At 40.2% G+C, this 25,077-nt stretch overlaps 1 protein-coding gene across 1 annotated transcript in view; it reads left to right on the forward strand.

Moving 5' to 3' along the window:
• GLUD1 (glutamate dehydrogenase 1) overlaps nucleotides 1–24,269 on the forward strand; it is a 36,773-nt gene extending 12,504 nt beyond the window's left edge. Inside the window, exons 2-13 of the mRNA XM_003945169.4 lie at nucleotides 513–593; nucleotides 1,136–1,191; nucleotides 2,739–2,802; nucleotides 8,312–8,406; nucleotides 13,305–13,484; nucleotides 14,632–14,769; nucleotides 14,859–14,996; nucleotides 15,761–15,841; nucleotides 16,718–16,841; nucleotides 17,665–17,756; nucleotides 21,430–21,492; nucleotides 22,657–24,269. Of these exons, the coding sequence (XP_003945218.3) occupies nucleotides 513–593; nucleotides 1,136–1,191; nucleotides 2,739–2,802; nucleotides 8,312–8,406; nucleotides 13,305–13,484; nucleotides 14,632–14,769; nucleotides 14,859–14,996; nucleotides 15,761–15,841; nucleotides 16,718–16,841; nucleotides 17,665–17,756; nucleotides 21,430–21,492; nucleotides 22,657–22,776 (1,232 nt within the window). The 3' untranslated portion in view covers nucleotides 22,777–24,269. The remainder of the gene's footprint in view (nucleotides 1–512; nucleotides 594–1,135; nucleotides 1,192–2,738; nucleotides 2,803–8,311; nucleotides 8,407–13,304; nucleotides 13,485–14,631; nucleotides 14,770–14,858; nucleotides 14,997–15,760; nucleotides 15,842–16,717; nucleotides 16,842–17,664; nucleotides 17,757–21,429; nucleotides 21,493–22,656) is intronic.
• The last annotated feature ends 808 nt before the right edge of the window (nucleotides 24,270–25,077 follow it).

Genomic DNA, 25,077 nt, shown 5'->3' on the forward strand with positions numbered 1-25,077 from the left:
CCTCCTTTTTAACTTTTTTTGAGATTGAGTTTCGCTCTTATTGCCCAGGCTGGAGTGCAGTGGTGCAGTGTCAGCTCACTGCAACCTCCGCCTCCTGGGTTCCAGCAATTCTCCTTCCTCAGCCTCTGGAGTAGCTGGGGTTACAGGTGTGCCCCACCACGCCCAGCTAATTTTATATTTTTAGTAGAGACGGGGTTTTTCCATGTTAGTCTGGCTGGTCTCGAACTCACAACCTCAGGTGATCCGCCTGCCTCGGCCTCCCAAATGCTGAGATTACAGGCATGAGCCACTGCACCCAGCCCCTTTTAACTTTATATATTCATTTTTTCTGAGATTCTGACGTATGAACTGCTTCAAGTGTTTTTGGGCATAGCTTGGGTGTAAATGTAAAAGGTGGATATTTTGAATTTGTAGCTTTCTTTTTTGAAACCTACTGAAGTTTGTTCTAAATATGTCCCCTTCTTTCTCAACCCCCAACCCCTACCCATTTTATTTAAAAAAAACACCACCAGGTATCCGTTACAGCACTGATGTGAGTGTAGATGAAGTAAAAGCTTTGGCTTCTCTGATGACATACAAATGTGCAGTGGTTGGTAAGTGATCGCCTTTCTTGCTACCTAATGAGAGTTCTGGGGAAATATATTTACACACAAGGTTACTGTTAAGATTCTATAGAAATATACTTTATCAGAACTGATTTTTTTTTAAGTTATACTCTTTAAGACCTGCATCATTTTTCAATTAGTCTGAGTTAAGATACAGCCTTTTTTTAAGTCGGGGATTTTTTTATAGGAGCTAATTGGATTTTAAGTCTAGATCTTTGTTTTTAATTCCTTAACATTCTGTAAATAAAACCAAAGTATAGTAGAAGGTTAGTAAATTAGCTATTATCTTTTAGAAGTGGCAAAGAGCACTGATTAAATACATATTAGAACTTGGCTAGCCAATTTTATTGAACAGTTTCTGTTCAATAAAATGTTAAAGTATAGTTTAGAAAAAGATGGTAGGTTATTTCTTGAATTTCTGAAATTTAAGCTTAAAGCATCATCTGTTTTTCTGATACTGTATGGTGCTTTTTGTCGTTTTACTTTTTTAACCTTTACATGCAGTAACAACCATCAGCCTTCTCTTTCAGATGTGCCGTTTGGGGGCGCTAAAGCTGGTGTTAAGATCAATCCCAAGAACTATACTGTAAGTATTAAAGTGATAATTGTGGGGGTTTTAGTATTTTTGAGACAGAGTCTTGCTCTATCGCCCAGTCTGGAATGCAATGGCGTGATCCTAGCACTTTGGGAGGCCGAGGCAGGTGGATCACCTGAGGTCAGGAGTTCAAGACCAGCCTGGCCAACATGGTGAAACCCCATCTTTACTAAAAATACAAAAATTAGCTGGGCATGGTGGTGTACACTTGTAATCCCAGTTACTCGGGAGGCTGAGGCAGGAGAATCACTTGAACCCAGGGTGGTTGGGTGTTGGGTGCTGAAGTTGGAGTAAGCTGAGATCATATCATTGCACTCCAGCCTGGGCAACAAGAGCAAACTCTGTCTCAAAAAAAATTAACTCAGTGTTTTGCCATATAAAGGTCACCTTCTTAATATATATGTCCTTTACCATTTTCTGTTTTGTTTGGTTTTGTTTTTATGAGTGTTTTGGGGTTTTTTTTTTTTTTTTTTGGCTTTTTATTTTATTATTTTCTTACTTAGTCAAAAGGTAATTAGTATCTTCATATTCATAGACAGTTACACTCATATTTAAGAATTACTGTGATCTGATTAGCCAGGTGTAGTGGTGCACACCTGTAATCCCAGCAACTTAGGAGTCTCGGGCATGAGAATCACCTGAACCCAGGAGGCAAAGGTTGCAGTGAGCCGAGGTTTCGCCACTGCACTCCAGTCTGGGCAACAGAGCAAGACTCTGTCTCAAAAAGAAGAAAATTATGACTGCCATCTGAACTTTTTATGTCAGGATCTCAATCTTTAAGTGACAAATACCTTAAGTAAGCCTATAGAAATCTTATTCTTTTTCCTGTCAGTTCCAAGTTAATTCAAACTGGTTGTCACATGCTTTACATAGTACTAAATTATATACAAACATAAATGCATATGAATTTTATTCTTTTTAAAATTCACCATTTAAATGGAATATAATTTATTTCAATTAATCTCTCGCTCTCTCTTTTTTTTTTTTGGAGACGGAGTTTTGCTCTTGTTGCCCAGGCTAGAGTACAATGGTGTGATCTAGGCTCACTGCAATCTCCGCCTCCCATTTTAAAGTGATTCTCCTGCTTCAGCCTCCCAAGTAGCTGGGATTACAAGCACACCTACCACACCCAGCTAATTTTTTTGTATTTTTAGTAGAGACAAGGTTTCACCATGTTGGCCAGGCTGGTCTGGAACTTCTAACCTCAGACGATCCACCCACCTCGGCCTCCCAAAGTGCTGGGATTACAAGCTTGAGCCACCATGCTCGGCCTTCAATTAATCTTAATTAAGATATAGTATATTTTTCAGTGGGGAATTAGTAGAATGGGAATTTGAGCCCTAGTTCTACTATCTTGTTTTTATGATCTACTTTTTTGATCACTTACTTTCTCACCTTTAAAATGGCAATGCTTACTTTATGAGTTAATCTAAGGATTACATGAAAATGTACTATTAATAGAAAATAATATGCTGGCCATAATCTCAAGCTTTTTTTACATCAATTTGTTCTTTCATTTTTGTTTTCTTATTTTACAGGATAACGAATTGGAAAAGATCACAAGGAGGTTCACCATGGAGCTAGCAAAGAAGGGCTTTATTGGTATGTTTGGCCACATAGATTTTGGTATAAAGTGGGAACACCTAAAAGATTCTTAATGTGCAGAGTGGACACAAGGGAGAGGGCTCTCCACCTCTTCTTCTATACAGACATTGTAAGAGGGTTTCCTTTTTGTTTCTGTTTTTGTTTTTTAAGACAGAGTCTTGCTCTGTCGCCCAGGCTGGAGTGCAGTAGCATGATCTTAGCTCACTGCAACCTCCACCTCCCAGGTCCAAGCAATTCTCCTGCCTCAGCCTCCCAAATAGCTGGAATTACAGGCATGCACCACCACACCCAGCGAATTTTGTATTTTTAGTACAGACGAGGTTTCTCCATGTTGGTCAGGCTGGTCTCAAACTCCTGACCTCAGGTAATCTGCCCCCTTTGGCCTCCCAAAGTTTTGGGATTACAGGTGTGAGCCCAGCCAATTTAAACCTTTCTGTATATTACTTTATTTAGAAGGCTTCTAATTTGTTTGAATAAAATATACAAAGTTACTTAATAGAATGCTTGCCCTATCAGTATCAGTATAGTTAAACAAGATAAGGTTTACTTAAATAAGAAATAAAGTGTATTTTTCTCTACTTCTTTTCTCAGCATTTCCCCCACCATGGACAAGTTCCTATGAAATTAAACTATAAAGCCTGGGCATGGTGACTCGTGTTTGTAATCCCAGCATTTTTGGAGGCTAAGGTGGGAGGATCACTTGAGCCCAGGAGTTTGAGACCAGATTGTGGGCAACATAGCAAGACCCTGTCTCTACAAAAAATAAAAGCATTATTCAAGCACGGTGGTACATGCCTCTGGTCCCAGCTGTCCAGGAAGCTAAGAGGGGAGGATCACTTAAGCCTGAGAGGTTGAGGCTACAGTGAGCCATGATCGTGCCACTGCACTCTGGCCTGAGCAACAAAACGAGACCACATCTCAAGAAGAAAGAAAAAAGAAATAAAGCTATTCAGATTCATTTTTAGGAAAATATGTCATGAAATAACCTGATACAGAAATACAGTAAGTGGCCGGGCTAAGTGGCTCATACCTGTAATCCCAGCACTTTGGGAGGCTGAGGCGGGCGGATCACCTGAGGTTGGAAGTTCGAGACCAGCCAGACCAACATGGAGAAACCCTGTCTCTACTAAAAATACAAAATTAGACGGGCATGGTAGCACATGCTACTCAGGAGGCTGAGTCAGGAGAATGGCTTGAACCCAGGAGGCAGAGGTTTTGGTTAGCCGAGATCGCACCATTGCACTCCAGCCTGGGCAACAAGAGCAAAACTCTGTCTCAAAAAAAAAGAAAGAAAAGAAATACAGTAAGTATACGTAACTCTAAAACTTGACTAGATTTGTCTCGTCTTTCGTAATAGGCATTTGGGCCTTTGACATGCTGCATACCCAGTACTACTGTGAACTTGTGCATCATTGCACAGAGCCTGTTAACATGAGTTAACTATCTCACTCACACCTTTACAGGAGTATCTACTGATTTTGAGATACAGTGAATTGAAATCATGTTCAGCCTGTTAATAGCCTTCATAATATTTTTTAATTTTCTTTTCCTTTTTTTTTTTTGAGACAAAGTCTTGCTCTGTTGCCTAGGTTGGAGTGCAGTGGCGTGATCTCAGCTCATTTGAACCTCCGCCTCCCAGGTTCAAGTGATTCTTCTGCCTCAGCCTCCTTAGTAGCTGGGACTGTAGGCGCATGCCACCACACCTGACTAATTTTTGTGTTTTTAGTAGAGATGGGGTTTCACCATATTGGCCAGGCTGATCTTGAACTCCTGACCTCATGATCCACCCACCTCAGCCTTCCAAAGTGCTGGTTACAGGCATGAGCCACCGTACCCAGCCGCCTTCATAATTTTTATAAGCATTTTCCTCCTTGCCTAAATCTCCAACACACTTAATAGTCTTAAATCATTTCAGACTTGATTCAGTCATATTTATTGCCCGTATCTGCATTGTCTCCAGCTTAATTTTACCAGTCTTGATCAGTACCTAATAACTCCAGAGGGCAAAAAGTGATTCATTGGAATACTGAAAGAAAACACAGCTTAAATTCTAGTAATTTGATTTATTTGCTTAATGTGCAAAAGCCTCATTGACCCAGGATGCGGCTAAATTGACATCTGAGCCCGGAGAGCTTTGAAGCCTAGGAGGCAGGCAAAGGGAGTTTTTTTCTCTCACTCCTAGCCAGACCTTCAAATTTGATGTTACTTATCTGTTATTTCCTGGCTGCCCTTTCCACAGAGAGTTTCAGATTGAGGCTCAGACCTGAGCCTGAGCCCTGGTTCTGTCACATGGGTGTTTTCAGTTTGTCAGTTTCTGCAAAACAAAACAAAAAAGAGGCTGGGATTTTTATAGCAATTACTTTGAATCTGTATACCAATTTGTGGAATACTGCCATCTTCCTCACCTCCCCCCCTGGCCCCCAAAAGGAGATTTGCCCTGTCACCCAGGCTGGAGTACCAGGCAGCAGTCACTTGCAACCCTGACCTCCTGGGCTTAAGCAGTCCTCTCACCTCACCCTCCCAAGTAGCTAAAACCACAGGCATGCACCACTGCGCCTGGCTAATTTTTTAATTTTTGTAGGGACAAGGTCTTACTATATATCTCAGACTGGTCTTGAACTCCTGGGCTCAAGCACCCCTCTTCAGCTTCCCAAAGTTCTGGGATTATAGACATGAGCCACTCCACCTGACCAGTATTGCCATCTTAACTATATTAAGCCTTCCAGTGCTGAATATGAGATGTCTTCATTTATGTAGGTCTCTGATTTCTTGCAATGATATTTTGTAGTTCTCATTGTAGAAGTCTTACAACTAAATGTTTTATTCCCTTTAATGCTTGTAAGTGATATTGGTCTATAGTTTTCTTGGGATGTCTTTGTCTAGTCTTTGTATCAGAATAATTCTAGCCTTGTGGAATGAGTTGAGAAGTGTCCTTTCCTCTTCTGTTTTTGAAAAAGCTTTTGAAAGGTCAATGTTCATTCTTGTGTGTGAGTGTAAATATCACCTGTATAAATAAGTTCTGCAGGTCCCTGATGTCTCCACCCTTCTTATCCCTATGTCTCTGTTTACCAAAATTGCCCTTTCAACTCTTTCTCTATATATAGTCACATGCTGTTACAAAAGTTGCTTTTTTAAAAAAGGTGAACTTCCACCTCAGACCTGTTCTCTATATAAGAATTTATCTGTTGGAGCTGGGCACAGTGGTTCACACCTATAATCCCAGCACTTTGGAAGGCTGAGGTGGGTGGATCACCTGAGGTCAGGAGTTCGAGACCAACCTGGCCAACATGGTGAAACCCCTTCTCTACTAAAAATGCAAAAAAATTGCTGGGAATGGTGGAGGGCACCTGTAATTCCAGCTACTGGGAAGGCTGAGGCAGGAGAATTGCTTGAACCTGGGAGGTGGAGGTTGCAATGAGTCAGGATTGCATCATTGCACTGTAACCTGGGCAACAAGAGTGAAACTCTGTCTCAAAAAATAAGAATTAAAAAATATATATATATTTTTTAATTTTTCTTTAAAAATGCAAACTCATCTGTACAAAAAGAAAAATACAACTTTAAAAATGGTTAAACTATTAAACTATTATGTCCCCCTAGAAATTAAAGTTTGTTCTAAGGGCTGTACCCAATTCTTCCTATAAATTTTACTTTTTGTCAACAGAATTGATATATCGTAATTTTTTTCTATAACTTTGAACAAGTTGTGATATAACAGATACAGGGCTGGCATAAGACAACTTTGAAATGGTCAAGGATTGCTTTTTATATTAATGATTAGGCTTATGAGTTTTCTACTACATGCAAAACTAATGAATAGGGATACACAGATTACAAGTAGCTCCTGAATTGATAGGAAGAATTGGGTACAACCCTTAGAACGAACTTTAATTTATAGGGGGACATAATAGTTTAATAGTTTAACTGTTTTTAAAGTTCTATTTTTCTTTTTGTACAGATGAATTTGTATTTAACAGTTGAAATAATATAGAAAATTATAAACAATATATAGAGAGAGAGGAAGAGAGAAAGGGGAAGAGAAAGAAAATTGTATGTAAGGGGGAACGTGTTATACATGCTATATTACACCTGCCTTTTTCCATATGTATGTTCATGACAATTCCAAGTGATTTGCAATTTTTAAGTTATCCTTGGTGGCCCACACCTGTAATCCCAGCACTTTGGGAGGCCGAGATGGGTGGATCACCGTAGGTCAGGAGTTCGAGACCAGCCTGGCCAACATGGAGACACCCCATCTCTGTTTATTTATATTTAAAAAAAAAAAAGTTATCCTTTTCGTAGGTATACCATTTTTCATTTGACTGACATACTAGATAATTAGGTTAGATAAAATCTTAATAGGTAACATGTTACTGTGTTTGGGAGGAGTATTTCTGCACCTTTACAGATTTGAGTAAGCATCACCTAACACGTTTTTATCAGAGATCTTACTGTAGCTGTCAGTATTAGTGCTGTCAGTGATACTTGTTATTGCGCGTGAGCTAATTTGTTAGCTTAAAACTTTAATTTGCTGTGATCTCAGGAACTGAAAGGTAAGAACTAAACTTTATATGTGCTAACTGTCAAATAATAGGTCAAAACCACATTCTTCCACAAGTAAAAATAATGTGGGGGGCTTAGCACAATTGCTTTAGCAATGTGACTTTCTCCCTCTTTTCTCTACTTGGTAAGGAGGACTTATACTCACATTAGGCAGCATATTACTATACTACCTCATACATGTCAACTCCCTAACCATAATAATCCTGCTTATATAGAACACAGTGGTACTATTATCTCTAATTGCTTTTAGTGAAATGAGTCAAGAGAGGCAAAAATGTTTAGCCCCTGGTCACACACTCAGAAATCCTGTAGGGTGGCTTATATCTTATACATAGCTAACTTCCAAACATATAGCAAGTAAATGCTAGTGGAAGAAATTATTATGTAATGTTATATGTGTCTAAGTTTTAATTATATATATATATATATATATATATATATATATATATATATATATATTTTTTTTTTTTTTTGAGATGGAGTTTCACTCTTGTTGCCCAGGCTGGAATGCAGTAGGATGATCTTGGCTCACCACTACCTCTGCCTCCCAGGTTCAAGTGATTCTCTTGCCTCAGCCTCCCAGCTAGCTGGGATTATAGGCGTATGCCACCACGCCCAGCTAATTTTGTATTTTTAGTAGAGATAGGGTTTCTCCATGTTGGTCAGGCTGGTCTCGAACTCCTGACCTTAGGTGATACACCCGCCTCGGCCTCACAAAGTGCTGGGATTACAGGCATGAGCCCCTGTGCCCAGCCATATGTGTCTAAGTTTTATAGTGAAACATTTAATGAATATTTCTGTGACTTTGATTAGCTACCTAAATGAGATCTAAAGTTTTCTAGCCATGGTAACTTTGTTATTACAGACACTTGCAAGGATCTTTGTGTTTGAAAAGAATTTTTCTGAAAAACTGGTGCACTGCTCTTTTCCTGTGCCCCCGCAGGTCCTGGCATTGATGTCCCTGCCCCAGACATGAGCACAGGTGAGCGGGAGATGTCCTGGATCGCTGATACCTATGCCAGCACCATAGGCCACTACGTGAGTACCCACTGGAAGCCCCAAGGCTTACACATTTGCTGTCTACAAGAATTAACAGTTTGACTGATTATATCAGAAGTTGAGAATCCCTGGGTTTTTCTATCATTTAGCCATAATCTTTATGTGCGTATTATTTTGTGTCTACTTGTCTGTTCTTAAATTGTAAATGTGATGAACACAGATGGAGCCCTTACTTACACGCTGCCCTATATTTGTCACTGGGGTAGGACACTTACTGACCAGGGCAGCCCACTCTGCTAAGACACTGGAACATAGCTCAAGAAGTATTCAATTCTGATTTTTTCCTCAAAGAGCTTTCATTTAAAGAAAAACTAAGGCACATAATCAGATGAGGTATGGAAATAATGTGATACAACAGTAGAGATTATGAATTCTGAAATAAGACTTTCTAGAAGAGATATTTGGGCTAGACCTTCAAAATGGGTAGAAGATGAACATCTGGAGATTTGGAGGATAAGAGGAAGAGAAACAGTAGAGTTCAGATTGTCTGAAGGCAAGGCATATTTGTAAAGGTAATAGAAAGTAAGAGCGAAGGCTGGATGCAGTGGCTCATTCCCATAATCCCAGCACTTTGGGAGGCCAAGCCAGGTGGATCACTTGAGCCTAGGAGTTTGAGACCAGCCTGGACATGGGGAAACCCTGTCTCTCCAAAAAATACAAATATTAAGCAAGCATGGTGGTATATACCTATAATCAGAGCTACCTGGGAGGCACGCTTGAGCCCAGGAGGTTGGGGCTGCAGTGAGCCGTGGTTGTACCACTGCACTCCAGTCTGTGCAATAGAGCAAGACCCTCCTTTCAAAAATAAAGAAGAAAATAAGAATGAAGAGGTTAAGTGAACCAGGACAAAAATACCAAGCCCTAGTGTTCGTGTTTTACATGGAGAGACTTTGCTGATCCTTCCTTGGGAAGAATAGGCTAGCAACAGTGTCCAGCTGTACTGGTGCCAGCAGAGAACCTCTTGTGGTGTCACCACCTTTCCACCGAGCCCAGGAGCCAGAGGACCAAGGAGAGGAGCATTGGCACATGTGAGGCATGTGACAGAGAGACTCAGCAAGACTGGATTCGGTATATGTGGCATTAAGGAAAGGGACCAGGTTGAGCCCAGAGAGCCAGGAGAACGTGAGTTTGGGGACTGAGCAGAGGTAGTACCACAGAACTGAACACAAGAGGACAACGTATAACTACTGTCCCTGGAAGGAGTGCAACCTTAAAAAATGAAACATTTAAGAAGTAGGAAGAGAAACAGAGTCAAAAAATACATGTATGCCTAGTACATGCAAGGCCAAGTGTAAGCAAGGTATTCCCTGCAATTGGGATAAATTGCTAGAAGTTGTTTTGAAACTATGAAAAAGAAGAACTGGCCCAACCAACTCTTTCAGTCCTTTCAAGGTAATGTCAGAAAAGGCCTCCTAGGAGACATAACCTTCTGGTCTGCACTCAGATAGGTGTGCAGACGTGGACTAAGGTAGGGACAGTGGCAAGTGTTTGGAACAGAAGGAAGTACCTGAGGGAAGGTTCTGAAGTTCAGAAGCTAGGTGAATTCGGAGGCAAAGGACTGATTATTGTGGCCAGAGTTGAGAATGAGAAAGGTGGGTTAAAAAAGCCCAGTAGGAAAAAGGGTCAGGCCAGGTTACTGCTTGGTAGGTAACCGTGAGGACTTTGGTCTTTGTCCTGAAAGCACAGGGAAACCAGTGAAGAGCTGGTTTTAAGCAGTTGCGACTCAGCTAAGTGTGCATTTGAAGCCTCGTTGAGGGCGAGAGACTACTACAGGTGCCCTGACTGCAAAGGGATATGAAGAGGGAACCAGGGCACAAAGTATAGCTTCCAGCTAAGAAAAATGGCACTGGAGAGAAGCAGAAAGCAGACAGCTTGAAAAGTGGCTGTTACCCAAAGAAAAAGGTTTTTGTTGTCTTTTGGCATGTTTATTGGCTGTGAGCCACAGATTCCCTGGTGCAAGAGATAGGCCAGGGAAGTCCCCCTATGGAATAAAGGACTGGGGAATTCTTTTAATAGTGAAAAGATAGTCCTTGGAGAAGAGGAAAAATGTGGAAATGTGGACATTTCCTGAGGTGATGTCATGCTGTGGCTGGGAACATGGGCAGACCACCTGGAGTCCACCCCTGGTACCTTCACCCATCAGCTCTATGACTTGGGAGTCTCTGTGCCTCCAATTCCTCATATGCAAAATGACAGCAATAATAGTACCTACTTTGGCTGGGTGCAGTGGCTCACACCTGTGGTCCCAGCACTTTGGGAGGCCAAGGCGGGCAGATCACAAGGTCAAGAGATCGAGACCATCCTGGCCAACACAATGAAACCCCATCTCTACTAAAAATACAAAAAAATTAACTGGGCATGGTGGCACGCTCCTGTGGTCCCAGCTACTCGGGAGACTGAGGTGGAAGAATCGCTTGAACCCAGGAGGCAAAGGTTGCAGTGAGCCGAGATTGCACCACTGCACTCCAGCCTGGTGACAGAGCAAGACTCCCTCTCAAAAAAAAAAAAAAAAAAAAAAAGTACGTACTTTTTGAAATGATCATATGAGAATTAGATGAATAATCCACTGCACTTAGAACTGTACACAGCCTTTAGTAAGTACCAGAAAATAAATAGGTATTACATCAGATAAATTATTCAGCCTCCTGAAATAAAATAGGAATAGTGTTAAACACTTCAAATAATTGTGGTTTCGACTGTCTTTCCCAAAAAGGACAGTTTTCCACCTGTCACCTTTTTATAGCTAAATGAGCTCTGGGTGTGGTCTCTTGTGTTTCTGTTTTTGTTTTGTTTTGAGATGGAGTCTCGCACTGTCTCGCCCAGGCTGGAGTACAGTGGCCGGATCTCACTGCAACCTCCACCTCCCAGGTTGAAGCAATTCTCCTGCCTTAGCCTCACAAATAGCTGGGATTACAGTCGCCCACCACCATGCCCAGCTAATTTTTTGTATTTTTTTAATAGAGACAAGGTTTCACCATGTTGGCCAGGCTGGTCTGGAACTCCTGACCTCAGGTGACCCACCCGCCTCAGCCTCCCAAAGTGCTGGGATTACAGGCCTGAGCCACCGCACCTAACTGGTCTCTTTTTCTTTTTAACCAAGACACTACATTGAATAGTGCAAACCAGTGGGCAGTGGGCAATAGCTCATTCTGTGCTAACAACAAGAGAAAGTCTTGTGAAGCACTGCCCCTTGGTTATACTGGTGAACAATTTTCCTTCTTTAAGTCATAAGAAATCTAAAATCAAGGCCTAAGTGAAGGGCCCAGTTGTTTTTGTTTGCTCATTTCTAGATGTGAACTGGAACGTGCCACTCACTGTCCTAGCCTCACCTAGAAGTGCAGTGTTGGTGGGATAATTTATTCTTCTCTGGGCTTTTAGGACCATTACGTATGCTGGGGAGTGTGGCAGCTGGCGCCAGCCCTGACCCCAGACAGTATTTCCTTCAACTCCAGCATTTGCATTTTCACTGTTTAAAAGCATTTGGCACTTGGTTTGCGTTTCTGTCTTCCTAAGTGTTAATTATTTGTGAAAGCAAACCGTGGGAAAACTACTAATTCTATAAATCACTTTGCTAGACTGCATTTTTCTTCCTTACTTTCATCCTTTTTGTTGGTAATTATACAAATAATATAATTCTGCTTCTCTCTGTAAAAATATTTAAACAATACAGATAAAGAACAGACCATTTCTTAACTCAGCCAGCTGGAACATTAAGAATATGCTGGGAGTTAGGGGTTTGGTGTGAAGTAAGGCGTTTTACTTTGTTTACATAGATAGCAAATTGCTTCAACAAGTTTATTGACTATTTCGTACTTTTGCCACCAACTTAAAATTTTATATGGATTTTCATTTTATATTGATTGCCTGTACAAATTAAGACTGTCTCTAGTTTCTCCTGCTCCATGGATGAGTTTATTCTGCAGTGTTCTGATTGCCATGTCGGTTGGTTGGTTGGTTGGTTGGTTGTTTTTTGAGACAGAGTCTCACTCTGTTGCCCAGGCTGGAGTACAATGGCATGATCAGCTCGCTGCAACCTCCGCCTCCTGGGTTCAAGCGATTCTCCTGCCTCAGCCTCCTGGATTGCCACATTTATAGTACATTTGATGCTTTGGAAGGGAAGACCTCCTAAGCCCCATTCTTATTTTTTCTAATTATACCTGTTTCTGAACAAGAATTTATGCGCATCTTCAATTGAAAGAGGACAGTAAAATGGGTGGTGAAGACTGTCAACTCCCATCTTCACTTTACAGAGCTAATCACTGCTACCAAAGATACTGAGCTCACACAGAAGCACAGGACTCTCACCCACACCTACCTTTTTTTAAAAATTTCGTTAAATACTTCCATTAGTCTACTCTTAGATGAACTTGAATATCATATTATATTAAGTATCAAGTTATATTTAAAAATTCCTTTTTAAAATGTGGCAGAATACAACACTGAGTCTTCCCATCCAAGAAAATTGTAAAGCCTCTTCCTGTCTCAGGCTGTATTTTGGTGACATGCTCAAATCATAGAGTTGATTTTAAGATACTCATGAATGGGATGTGTACCTTGATTTAGTAGCGCTTAAATACTTGTTGAAGGAATGATAGCTTCCGGCTGAGCTAGGTCTACTTTTGTGATGTTATTTGGACTTACTTTTCTACACTCTGTTTCTTCTGTCAGGAAATATAGTCTATTATATTTTCTAGGAACAGAAAGCTAAAAAAGTGAGTCTTGTCTCTATTGGTAACATGTACCTTAAATACATTCATACACACACACTCTTAATGAGCATATTTTTAGTTAAATGAAAATGTGTTTCGGCTTTATTATATTGATTCAACAGAGAAATTGGCTTGACATTTCATTCTTTCAATTACTCCGTCTTACAGGATATTAACGCACATGCCTGTGTTACTGGTAAACCCATCAGTCAAGGGGGCATCCACGGACGCATTTCTGCCACTGGCCGTGGTGTCTTCCATGGGATTGAAAACTTCATCAATGAAGCTTCTTACATGAGCATTTTAGGAATGACACCAGGATTTGGAGATAAAACATTTGTTGTTCAGGTAAAAAAAAAAAAAAAAGTTTTCTTAATAATTGATAGGCATTAAGTTTTTAATGGTTTTAGAATTGTAATTTTTAAAAATACAGTCATCTCAAATCTCTTGAAAGTTAAGAGTGATGATTTTCAAAGTAATACATCTTTTGTTTTTTGAACCTTGGTATGATTCATGTAACTAGAACTGATTTAAGTATCTCTCAAGTACATGTGAAACTATTACCAACTATCACCAAATTCAACCAAAATACTGGTCAGTATTTAAACTTGAAATTGTATCTAGAAGGGTAACTCTTTTATCATAATTCTCTCAATTTTAAAGTATGTGGAAAGGTTTACACATTAACCCAAATTTGTTTGATGTGTTAACATCTATTTTAATTAGGATACTCTTAATTAAGTTGGAAATTACTTTAAAATAGAAGTGGTGGCTGGGCGTGATGGGTCACACCCGTAATCCCAGCACTTTGGGAGGCCAAGGTGGGTAGATCACTTGAGGCCAGGAGTTCAAGACCAACCTGACCAACATGGTGAAACCCTGTCTCTACTAAAAATACAAAAATTAGTCAGGTATGGTGGCCCGTGCCTGTAATCCCAACTACTTGGGAGGCTGAGGCAGGAGAATTGATGACCAGATGTCCTGTATTGTACAAAGAGATGTCAATAATTTGGAGAAATACAACTTCTATGTTTGATTGGTTGTTTTTTTGTTTTTTTGTTTTTTTTTTTTTGAGACCGAGGCTCACTCTGTCACCCAGGCTGAAGTGCAATGGCACAATCTTGACTCACTGCAGCCTCTGCCTCCTGGGTTCAAGTGATTCTCCTGCCTAAGCCTCCCAAGTAGCTGGGATCACAGGCACCTGCCACCATGCCCAGCTAATTTTTGTATTTTTAGTAAAGATGGGGTTTTACCATGTTGGCCAGGCTGGTCTTGAACTCCTGGTGGCAGGTGCCTGTAATCCCAGTCATCACATTCTCAAATAGAGAATTTTACTGTTGAAAAGAAACCAGTTGATACATTGTTTCTTTTAGCAAAAGAATTTTGAGAATGGCTTCCAAATGAACAGAATGTGGATTTACATTGGTCAAAGTATGGCTCTTGCTGTTTCTACCAGGACTTTAATTTTTGTGTCATGGATAATTGTTCTTCACAGGGATTTGGTAATGTGGGCCTACACTCTATGAGATATTTACATCGTTTTGGTGCTAAATGTATTGCTGTTGGTGAGTCTGATGGGAGTATATGGAATCCAGATGGTATTGACCCAAAGGAACTGGAGGACTTCAAATTGGTATGAATACATTTTTATGGCACAGACACTAAATATAAACATTTTAACTGTGGTACAGCTATTAATTGTGGTTTTTCAATCAATGGCAGCAACATGGGTCCATTCTGGGCTTCCCCAAGGCAAAGCCCTATGAAGGAAGCATCTTGGAAGCTGACTGTGACATACTGATCCCAGCTGCCAGTGAGAAGCAGTTGACCAAATCCAACGCACCCAGAGTCAAAGCCAAGGTGACAACATTGTGGGAACCGGAATCAACATTATCAATGTGAATGACGTTAGTGGGATCATAGAAAAGTCTGATTGTATTTTCTCTTTCTTTTTAACAGCTTTATTGGCATATGTTGCACATACCATACAGTTCACCCATTTAAAGTACATAATTTAATGGCTTTTAGCTATCTGCACAGTGTTGTGCAACCTTACCAAAAAAATGCATCTGCCTGACACTCCTGTAAAAAAAAAAAAAAAAAAAAAAAAAAAAAAAAAAAAAAGCCCTAGGTAAATAGAAAGGCGAAAGTTAGTTTTATACACTTTGTAGAACAAAGTAATCTTTATTTATTTATTTATTTTTTTTTTTTTTGAGACGGAGTTTCGCTCTTGTTGCCCAGGCTGGAGTGCAATGGCGCGATTTCGGCTCACCGCAACCTCCGCCTCCTGGGTTCAGGCAATTCTCCTGCCTCAGCCTCCTGAGTAGCTGGGATTACAGGCACACACCACGATGCCCAGCTAATTTTTTGTATTTTTAGTAGAGACAGGGTTTCACCATGTTGACCAGGATGGTCTCGATCTCTTGACCTCATGATCCACCCGCCTCGGCCTCCCAAAGTGCTGGGATTACAGGCTTGAGCCACCGTGCCTGGCTATTTATTTAATTTTAATGAAACTGTGCCTCCCCCCACAGCCCCCGTTCATATATGCACATCTCTTGCCCTCAATGGAGGGGATTTCACGGTGTTGTTGGCATTTCTCTATATTCCTGACTCTCTTGCAGATTATTGCTGAAGGTGCCAATGGGCCAACAACTCCAGAAGCTGATAAGATCTTCCTGGAGAGAAACATTATGGTTATTCCAGTAAGTCATCTATATTTATTAGGTTTTATATGTACTTAGTATCATAATTGTCTTTTGCAAGGAATTTGGAGGAAGAGAGGAATTAGTCTCCCAAGCACTAGTGAATTCATCTTTATTTCACATCTGAGAAAATATAGTAGAAGCATGGTTAGTTATAAGCCTGTCACTTTTCACTTTGATCTAAACATTTATTCCGATTTCAGGCTCTTTACCAAATGTCTTTAGCCTTCTAAGAGTCTGGTTATGTAAATGTGCACTGTGTTAGAAATACTATTCTAACTTAAGCTCTAAGATTTTCTGTGTGATTCCTAACCTTATGCATTTCAAGTGCCCTTTCGGCTTTACTCAGAAAACTAATATGAGGAACACATGCTCAAGTTTTTTTAGCAGGTAAGCATGAATCTACACCAAAAAGTTAATTAGAAATTAGTGTGGGCTTGGAATGCATTTTAAAGAACCCCTTTTGCTGAAAGACATTTAATGTAACTGAAATGGGCTACCCTTAGATATAGGAGAAAGAATCCTGTCTTCTGAGAGTCCCTGTGGACAGTCCAATCCACTTAGCTGGTGGGCAAGTCATTTAGTGTGAGAACTGGTAGAGAAGAGGCTCTAACCAAAGATTATTAACATTCATTGTTTAATAAACAAAAAAAAAATGATTTTTTTCCCTAAATAGAAAAGGCCTTACGTGGAATGGGACAGGGAGTGGGGAACTGTGAAATTAAGTGTGAATTTCATGATAACAGCCAAAATATATTTGCGAAATTTGAAGGTCAATCCCCCTTGGTATTTAAATTGGGAGTTCTTAGGTTCATTTTAAGCCTTTATTAAACCCATCACCTTCTAATTTCTTCGGTGTCTTATTTTTGTGTATAGGATCTCTACTTGAATGCTGGAGGGGTGACAGTATCATACTTTGAGTGGCTGAAGAATCTAAATCATGTCAGCTATGGCCGTTTGACTTTTAAATATGAAAGGGATTCTAACTACCACTTGCTCAGTGAGTACCGATAATCTTGTTCTCCAAAACTAGACTTTCAAGACTAGACTGTAGACTGTAGACCTTTGAGCCCACTACAAGTCTGTAAAAAGGTACATTTCAGAGAACTTTTCCCTTTGGGAAAGAATGAAGTCTCAGAACAGAAAATAGTATTTTGTCTCATGAAACTTAGACCAAAAATGTGCAGTGTCTTCCTGGATATTAACTCTCCCATATACTTATATTCAGATTTTTATTCTGTGATGTATTGTTCACAGGATATACTCTACAAGTTAGTAATATTTTTTAAAGTGTGATTTTAAAACCCCACTGTCGATACTCATTTTTGTCTCTGGTTGCTCTTAGTAAAGGCCTATCTAGTGTCAAGAATTGCTTTTGAGACTCCTGATGAGAATACTTGTTTTCCTTTGACTAGAGTAAGCTCCACAGTTAAGAGTAGAATTTCTCATCAAGCTGAAATAAGACCAAGACCTCCAACTGAGCTTCTACACTCAGCCCACTGTGAGAATCTGGGTGAAGTGTTCCATCTATTTTCTTTTCTTTTTCCCCCAGCATTTTCTTTTTAATAGAGCCAAGGAAAAACCCTTGTAATGGGTGTTATGGAAACAGAGCAGTGACCTAAATTCACATTTATATAGGAAATTGGCAATGTGTTTTATTCCTTTTTGACTGAGTTTTAAATGATTAACCCTTTTATGTCATTAGAACTCTGTGTTTGTTTTCAGGCTACAGTTACAGTTTAGGACTACTTTTGGTTCTACTTCATTTTTTTTTTTTTTTTTTCCTGTTGGCAGTATCTTGATCTCTCGGGTTTTTTTTATAGTGTCTGTTCAAGAGAGTTTAGAAAGAAAATTTGGAAAGCATGGTGGAACTATTCCCATTGTACCCACAGCAGAGTTCCAAGACAGGATATCGGTGAGTGTGGTGACCCCACAGTTGTACTTAGCACACGCTCTCTGCTCTTTCCTTCAGAAAGAGCTGGTTAGACTGATTTCAGTTGCGGCGTAGTCATTTGTAATTAATTAGCTTGACAGTAACTGCAAGACATGTGTGTTTTGTACCTTCCTTTTTCTTTACATTGTAATACTGGAGTAAGAATCCTCATGACTACTAACAAAAATTTTTTTTTTGAGACGGAGCTTTGCTCGTTGCCCAGGCTGGAGTGCAGCGCGCAATCTCGGCTCACCGCAACCTCTGCCTCCCGGGTTCAAAGGATTCTCCTGTCTCTGCCTCCCAGGTAGCTGGGATTACAGGCATGCGCCATCATGCCAGGCTAATTTTTGTATTTTTAGTAGAAGTGGGGTTTCTCCATGTTGGTCAGGCTGGTCTCAAACTCCCAACCTCAGGTGGTCCACCTGCCTTGGCCTCCCAAAGTGCTGGGATTACAGGCATGAGCCACCACGCCTGGCCTAATAACAAATTTAAAATAAATAATGGTTCTGCTTTTGGAATTTTTTATGCACATGTTTTAACAGTGAAGGATTATTATGTATTTTAGTCATTTTAAACTTCAGAGAAATAGGAAGAATTGAAAAGTAAGCATTAGATTGAACTATGTGGGAGTCCAGGAGTTTGAAACCAACCTGGGGAATGTAGCAAATCCCCATCTCTACTAAAAGAAAAGAAAGAAAAAACTTCTTTACCAGTAAATGACGGAAGACATGAAAAACAAAGTCACAGCACATAAGCCTGGGGAAAAAGTTTAACCTCATTATTAAATACAAATTTTAAAGGGGTTTTTAAAATTTATTAACAGAAACAATTAATGGATCTTATATATACCATGTATGTGGTGAAACAGTTGTACCTTTATTCTAGTGACAGTGCAGATGGGTGCAGCTCTTTGGAAAATTTGAAGTTATTGAAGTGTTCCTGCCCTTTGGTCCTATGATAATCTCCCCTCTGGGAATTTATCCTAAGAAAATAATTCAAGAGAGGAGGAACAACTCCATGCATGATGATGTTATTGAAATTATGTGTAGACAGCTTTAAAATTTGGTTTCATTTAAAGTCCAATGGCAGAGAAATGGCTATGTTATAATACATCTTAGGAAATATTCAATCATAGAAGGTAATTTAAGAATATATTGCAATGGCTAAGTTTTATGAAATATTCAGTGATGGAAAATAGTTCTCAGACTATATTGTTATATGGAAAAAAGTTAAAGATTCTGTTTTAAAGGAGAAAAAGACTGCTTTAGCCATTCTGGGTACTATCTGTGCTCCTCAGTAAACCTTTCTTTTTCCTAGAGGGACATCTCTGTTCTGGTCCTTCTGTCTGGAATACACAGATCCCCTCCCTACTTAAGTGTCACTGCAGCTCTGTGGCTCTCTCCAAAAGTCTCCTGTGTGCCACTGTTTTTACATAATACCCATCACAAGTGACTAGCAGTGCATTGGAAGGGCCTGCTGCCAGAGGGCTATTGACCCCTCCCTTTAGTCACCCCACTGCCCAGCATATGCCTTGTCAGTTAAAAAAAATTTTTTCCCAGCTCTCTCTCTAGTTTTCCCCTCCCCATTTGGCCCTATCAGGACCCACATCATTGACCCTGCCATGTTTCTGCTGTCCCTCATACCCCCAGTGCCCTCACTTCCTTCCTTATCCAACTTAAATTCCATGCTCCTTCATTACAGTTACTCCCTGGTCTTGTTTCCTTTGTCATTGTTAATCCTAAGCCAGCCATGTTTCTACTGTCCGTCATGCCCGCAGTGCCCTCACTTCCCTCCTTATCTAACTTAAATTTCATGCTCCTTCGTTACAGTCACTCACCAGTCTTGTTTCCTTTGGCATTGTTAACCCTAAGTCCCAGTGGTCTCTTCCTTGCCTCTATCCTATAGGAGGCAGTTCACGCCCTGACCACTAACCTCAAGTAGGCACTCAGAGCTTCACAGCGATCATGCTGCTTTTCTATGTTCCATGCATTCTCCCCACCTCCTGAGTGATTATATCATATTTTCTCCTCTTCTCACTGCCCTGCACCCCAGCTCATGACCTGCTATCTGTTCACAGATAAACCTGAGGCACCCTGAGAACTTCCACAACTACCCAGCTCCTGGTACCTATCCCCAGTCCTCTGTCATCTCTCTTCTAATGGATCAGCTCTTTGTGCTTTCATTTCTTAGGTCCAGTTCTTGTTGTGGACATTGGATGGTTTGTCCTCAGATACACTGCTCTAGCAAGTCTGCCCCTCTCTCGTACATTCAGCAGTTTTCCATGAGTCATTCCTGTCAGCTTACCAAATGCTGTTTTAAAAAATATATAAATCTTATTCCCACTTACCCTTACAGTATTGCCATTTGTTTCCTGTACAGCAAACCTCCTTGGAAGAGTTGTATATACTCGGTCTCTAATTATTCTTCTTTACTTGAACCTACTCCACCAAGACTATTCTTGTCAAGACGACGAGTGACACTAGCATTGCCAAATTCAGTAGCTATGTTTCAGTCCATCTTACTTGACCTGTTAGCAGCCCTTGTCACAATCAACACTCCCACCTTGAAATATTTTCTTCTCTTAGCTTCCAGGATACCACATTCTCCTGGTTTTCTTCATACCTCACTAAACATTTCTTCTCAATTGCGTCTTGCTGGTATCTCATCAACTCACCACTCTTCTAACATTGGAGAGCCTGAATCCCTAAACCACTTTTCTATCTAGATTGAAAACTTCAGTGATCTACTTAGCATCATGGTTTTAAGTCCATGTATGTACACTCTCTTCCCACTAGAATGTAAACTCTGTGAGAACAGTATTTTGATTTGATTCTCTGCTGTGACCCCTAGTACCTCAAAAAGAGTAGGTACTCAAGAAACGTCCAAACTGTATCAATGAACCGCTTTAAGTTTTTATCTGGCATATGTGTTTTGTAGCTTCATATGTCACTTTAAGAGTGATAGTGAGTTAATTGTCTTTAATTTTTTAGAAAGCATTCCAAGAAACAAATGAGGAAAGAGATAAACTGACTTGATGGTGGAGGCCCTGGGTCATATCCCAGCTCTAAAAATAGATATCTGTAACCTTGGCCAATTTATCTGGCCATTAGTTTCCTCATCAGTAAAATTAAAAAGCCACTAAAATCCATACAGCTTTAAAAGTTGCTTGTACTTCTGAATACATAGGCAGAATTCTACCCCTTAGCCACTATGGGGTTTAATCAGATTCCTTTCTGTGTTCTGTCTGGTGTCCCTGTTCTCTGCGGAGCTGAGGTGAACGCACCATGGCATGAACAGCGTACCACATTGCTCAGTGCATCCACATCTCCATAAGTGGAGGGTGCTCATCTTACTGCATGCCCTCATGTCGCTGTGTCCATAAACTGTCTTTATTGTTTTACCATGATCTTGTTTCATATTTGTTTGCTGTAAAATATAATAAAAATAAATTGTGGTTAACAAGCAACTGTTTCAGTAAGTATCAAGATTCTGTATTTTGATTCTGTATCTTGATACTGTACAGAAATGACACGTATTTTTGCTGAAAGACAGGAAAGTTCTGTCTGGTTATATATTAAGAATCCTTTGTAATCTTATACAGGACACAAAGCAGGTCTTTGTGGTTTTGTTAAACTTGTGTTCTTTTTCCTAACAGGGTGCGTCTGAGAAAGACATCGTGCACTCTGGCTTGGCGTACACAATGGAGCGTTCCGCCAGGGTATGTGTGCAGATGCTGTTTGCCTTCCTGCTAGTCACATGAAGTGCAGCTCAGCCGTGTTATCTCAGCTGCCAGACTGTGTGTGCTGATAGAAAATAGCAGTCTGTTAAATGGGCCTCATTTGAGCAAAACACATGCTTTTTCAGTCTCAGATGATGAGCAATTTTTTTAGAGTCTTCAAATATGTTTCTGAGCCTTTGGAAAGAAATAATAAGGCCAAGTTAGGATGTAGTGATGTCGGCAGCTAGCCCAATATTGAGTCGTTAGCCAAATTGGACTGCAGCTCAGTGCACCAAAACTGTGTTAGAGCTACAGGAGGCTACCTTACTATAGAATCTGGTATAAGCAAAAGTTACTTTGACTGCTTGATCCCTCCTTTAAGGCTTCAACTACAGTTTGGGTCCAGTTTTCCTAATTTCTTGGGCTCAGATTCTATCTGCTTGGATTTATATTAAAATAGCATAAGCAGATATTGATGAAGAAGGTGTTGCTTCTTAGTGCTTTTGTTTTTGTTGTTGATTTTGTTTGTTGAGATAGGGTTTATGTGCTATAAATTCAGCCTTTTAAAGTATACAATTCAGCATCCTTTATTATATATTCTAGCCATCACCACTATATAATTTTAGAACATTTTCATCACCCCGTTTTTTGTTGTAGGGTTTTTTTATGTTTTTTGTTTGTTTTTGAGACAGAGTCTCACTCTGTTCCCAGGCTGGAGTATAGTGGCACAATTTCAGCTCACTGTAACCACCATCTCCCCAGTTCGAACAATTCTTGTCCCTCAGCCTGCTGAGTAGCTGGGATTACAGGTGTGAGCCACCACACCCCACTAATTTTTATATTTTTAGTGGAGATGGGATTTCACCATGTTGGCCAGGCTGGTCTTGAACTTCTAACTTCAAGTGACCCGTGCACTTTGGCCTCCCAGAGTGCTGGGATTACAGGAGTGAGCCACCGCATCCAATCGCCCCATTGTTAAGTCCAGAGAATTAGTCCCTCCTGCCTGGAGGTTTTACTGCTAGAGTAGTTTGTCTTTGGCTGCCCACGTCCTGCCTTGAAACAATGAAGAGGGTAACTTGGACCAGGCCTGTCTGGGCCTTGTGTGTTTATGGCCTGGCCACTTGAATCAGGGTCATCTTCACTGTGTTTTCCCTTTCATTTCAGCAAATTATGCGCACAGCCATGAAATACAACCTGGGATTGGACCTGAGAACAGCTGCCTATGTCAATGCCATTGAGAAAGTCTTCAAAGTGTACAATGAAGCTGGTGTGACCTTCACATAGATGGATCGTGGCTGACTTCCTCACTACCCTCTTCACCTGTAACTTCTGCTGACCTATCACGAGTTTACATGTAACCACAGAAATCCCTTTCTCTCCTGACTCATTAGATAATGGATACCATTCTCAACAAGTCAATCCAAATCAACCCCTTAAGGAGAAAGAAATTAAGGTTAGGGGATCATGTACAAGCTAAGTGTGAAAGTAGAAGTCACCTACACCAGAGAGCCATTATGGTATTTTGCCTTTAAACTAAAGTCTCCTCCATCTGGCTGTGCAGCCTTGCCCTGTGGCTTTTCCCAACACAATCAGTGCTATTGCTGGGGAAGGGACAGTCAAGAGCAGACAGTTGCTTACTTATGTTGCTCTGGACAAGTCTGGGACATACTGTAACTTTAACACTTAAGTAGGTGTGTGGCATTTTCAGAAGGTGGCATGGTCCTCAAGTGAGTTCTTAGTATTTTATATCAGCAAAATAACTCAATTTTACAGGTTGCAAACAAATACAAAAGCTGTTTCTGCTTATGAATTTTATTCTTTTAGAATAAAACAAGTACATGCTGCTGTAATAAAATTGCCTTTAATCACTTAACAAGCCTAACCTTGACTCAAACAGTGAATGCCTATAAAAGTAATAAATGGAAAAAACTAGTATTTTTATATCATGAAACAGTGTCATTTATAGCTTCTCAGTCATGTATTGTTGTCCAGCAAACATTGAAAGCCCTGTGGATAATTATCTTCATACCTGCAAAGATGATGGAGGCTATTTTCGTTAAAACTGTCAGAATTTGCTAACTATAATTATGACGTGTAGGCCAAAGAATGCAATAACCTCCTTACCATGTTAACTAATTGTTCTCTTTCAAAGATCTATTGTTGACTAATTGAACAATAATTCAAGTAGAATGTCCCAGAAAAAAAAAAAACCACTGGGCTCCGTGTTTGGAGTCTGGCTGGCTCTGAGCATTGCCAATGGCCTCTACTCACCTGACTTTATGTCCTCTCCTCTTAGAGGCTGTGCATCCTGCACCCAGCTTCACTCACAGTGGGCTGAAAACAACCTTGGGTTGAGTGTTGCGTTTGGGAGTTACTTTGTCAGGGCCTTTTGAACAGTAGTGTCCCGGTGAAGTGCTAGATAATATATGTGTAAGAATGAGCTTTTTTTTTTTTTTTTTTAAACTATGACACCCTTTCAAAAATTTCTAACAACTTTGTAACTGCATGGCTTTACCTGGTGATAAAAGCAGTTATTAAAAGTCTACATTTTCCAAAACTTAACGTTTCTTTTCTGTGTTTCTACCTGTGGTACTTTCTCTTTTCATGAGTGATAATACTACAATTGGATTTCTGAAATGTTTATAGTGACCACCTTTATAACATTTCCTTCCATTTTATTCTTGAAATTTTTATTTATTTTTTTTTTTTTTTGGTACTCTACATGTTCAGAGAAACTTCTCTAGTAACGAACTATAAAAATGATCGCTGAAAGTATAGTCTTTATTCTTGAATTATTTTGTATTTTATTAAATAATACCAATGGATGTTCTTGAGGAAGAGGCTCTAATGTTTAAAGCTGATATACTGAAGTAATTTTTGGTGCCCTTTTTTCACCAAAAGGGATTTTGTGTGGAATAGTTTAGCCACAGAATGTAACAACTATTGAAGAAAGAATACTGACTGTAATCAGAACTGGATTCTAGACTTGATTCCACCAGTTACTTCGCTGCCAATGTGAAGCCTGACTTTCATTTGGTCTTTGTATGTCACGGTTCTGCCTCTGCATGCTTCTAGGATCCAGTCAGTCAGATAAACAGGCTCCCAGTACATGAACATAGTGAGCCCTTCCCCAGCATTGTGGTGTCTGTCTGCACTCTAGGTGGACTATAAAATGTGTAAGGGGGAAAGTGATTTAAAAAAACCAGTTCCAGAATGTTAAAATAGTGGGTAAGGCAGCAGATTCAAGTCATGTGAATGTGGGATAAGCCTTAGCGGTGGCCTTTGACTATATATTGGAAGTATTGATTGTTTTTTGGTTTGTGGGGGGTGGGTTTTGTTTTTTGAGACAGGGTCTTGCTCTGTCACCGAGGCTGGAATGCAGTGACACAGTCACACTCACTGCAGCCTCCACCTCCTGGGCTCAAACAGTTCTCTTGCCTCAGCCTTCCAAGTAGCTGGGACACAGGTATGCGTACTATACCTTGCTAATTGTTTTCATTTTTTGGAGAGATGAGGTCTCCCTGTGTTGCCAAGGCTGATCTCAAACTCCTGGGCTTAAGTGGTCCTCCCGCCTTGGCCTCCCAA

The sequence above is a fragment of the Saimiri boliviensis genome, chromosome 12 (genome assembly GCF_048565385.1).
Source record: "Saimiri boliviensis isolate mSaiBol1 chromosome 12, mSaiBol1.pri, whole genome shotgun sequence".
Lineage (NCBI taxonomy): Eukaryota > Metazoa > Chordata > Mammalia > Primates > Cebidae > Saimiri > Saimiri boliviensis.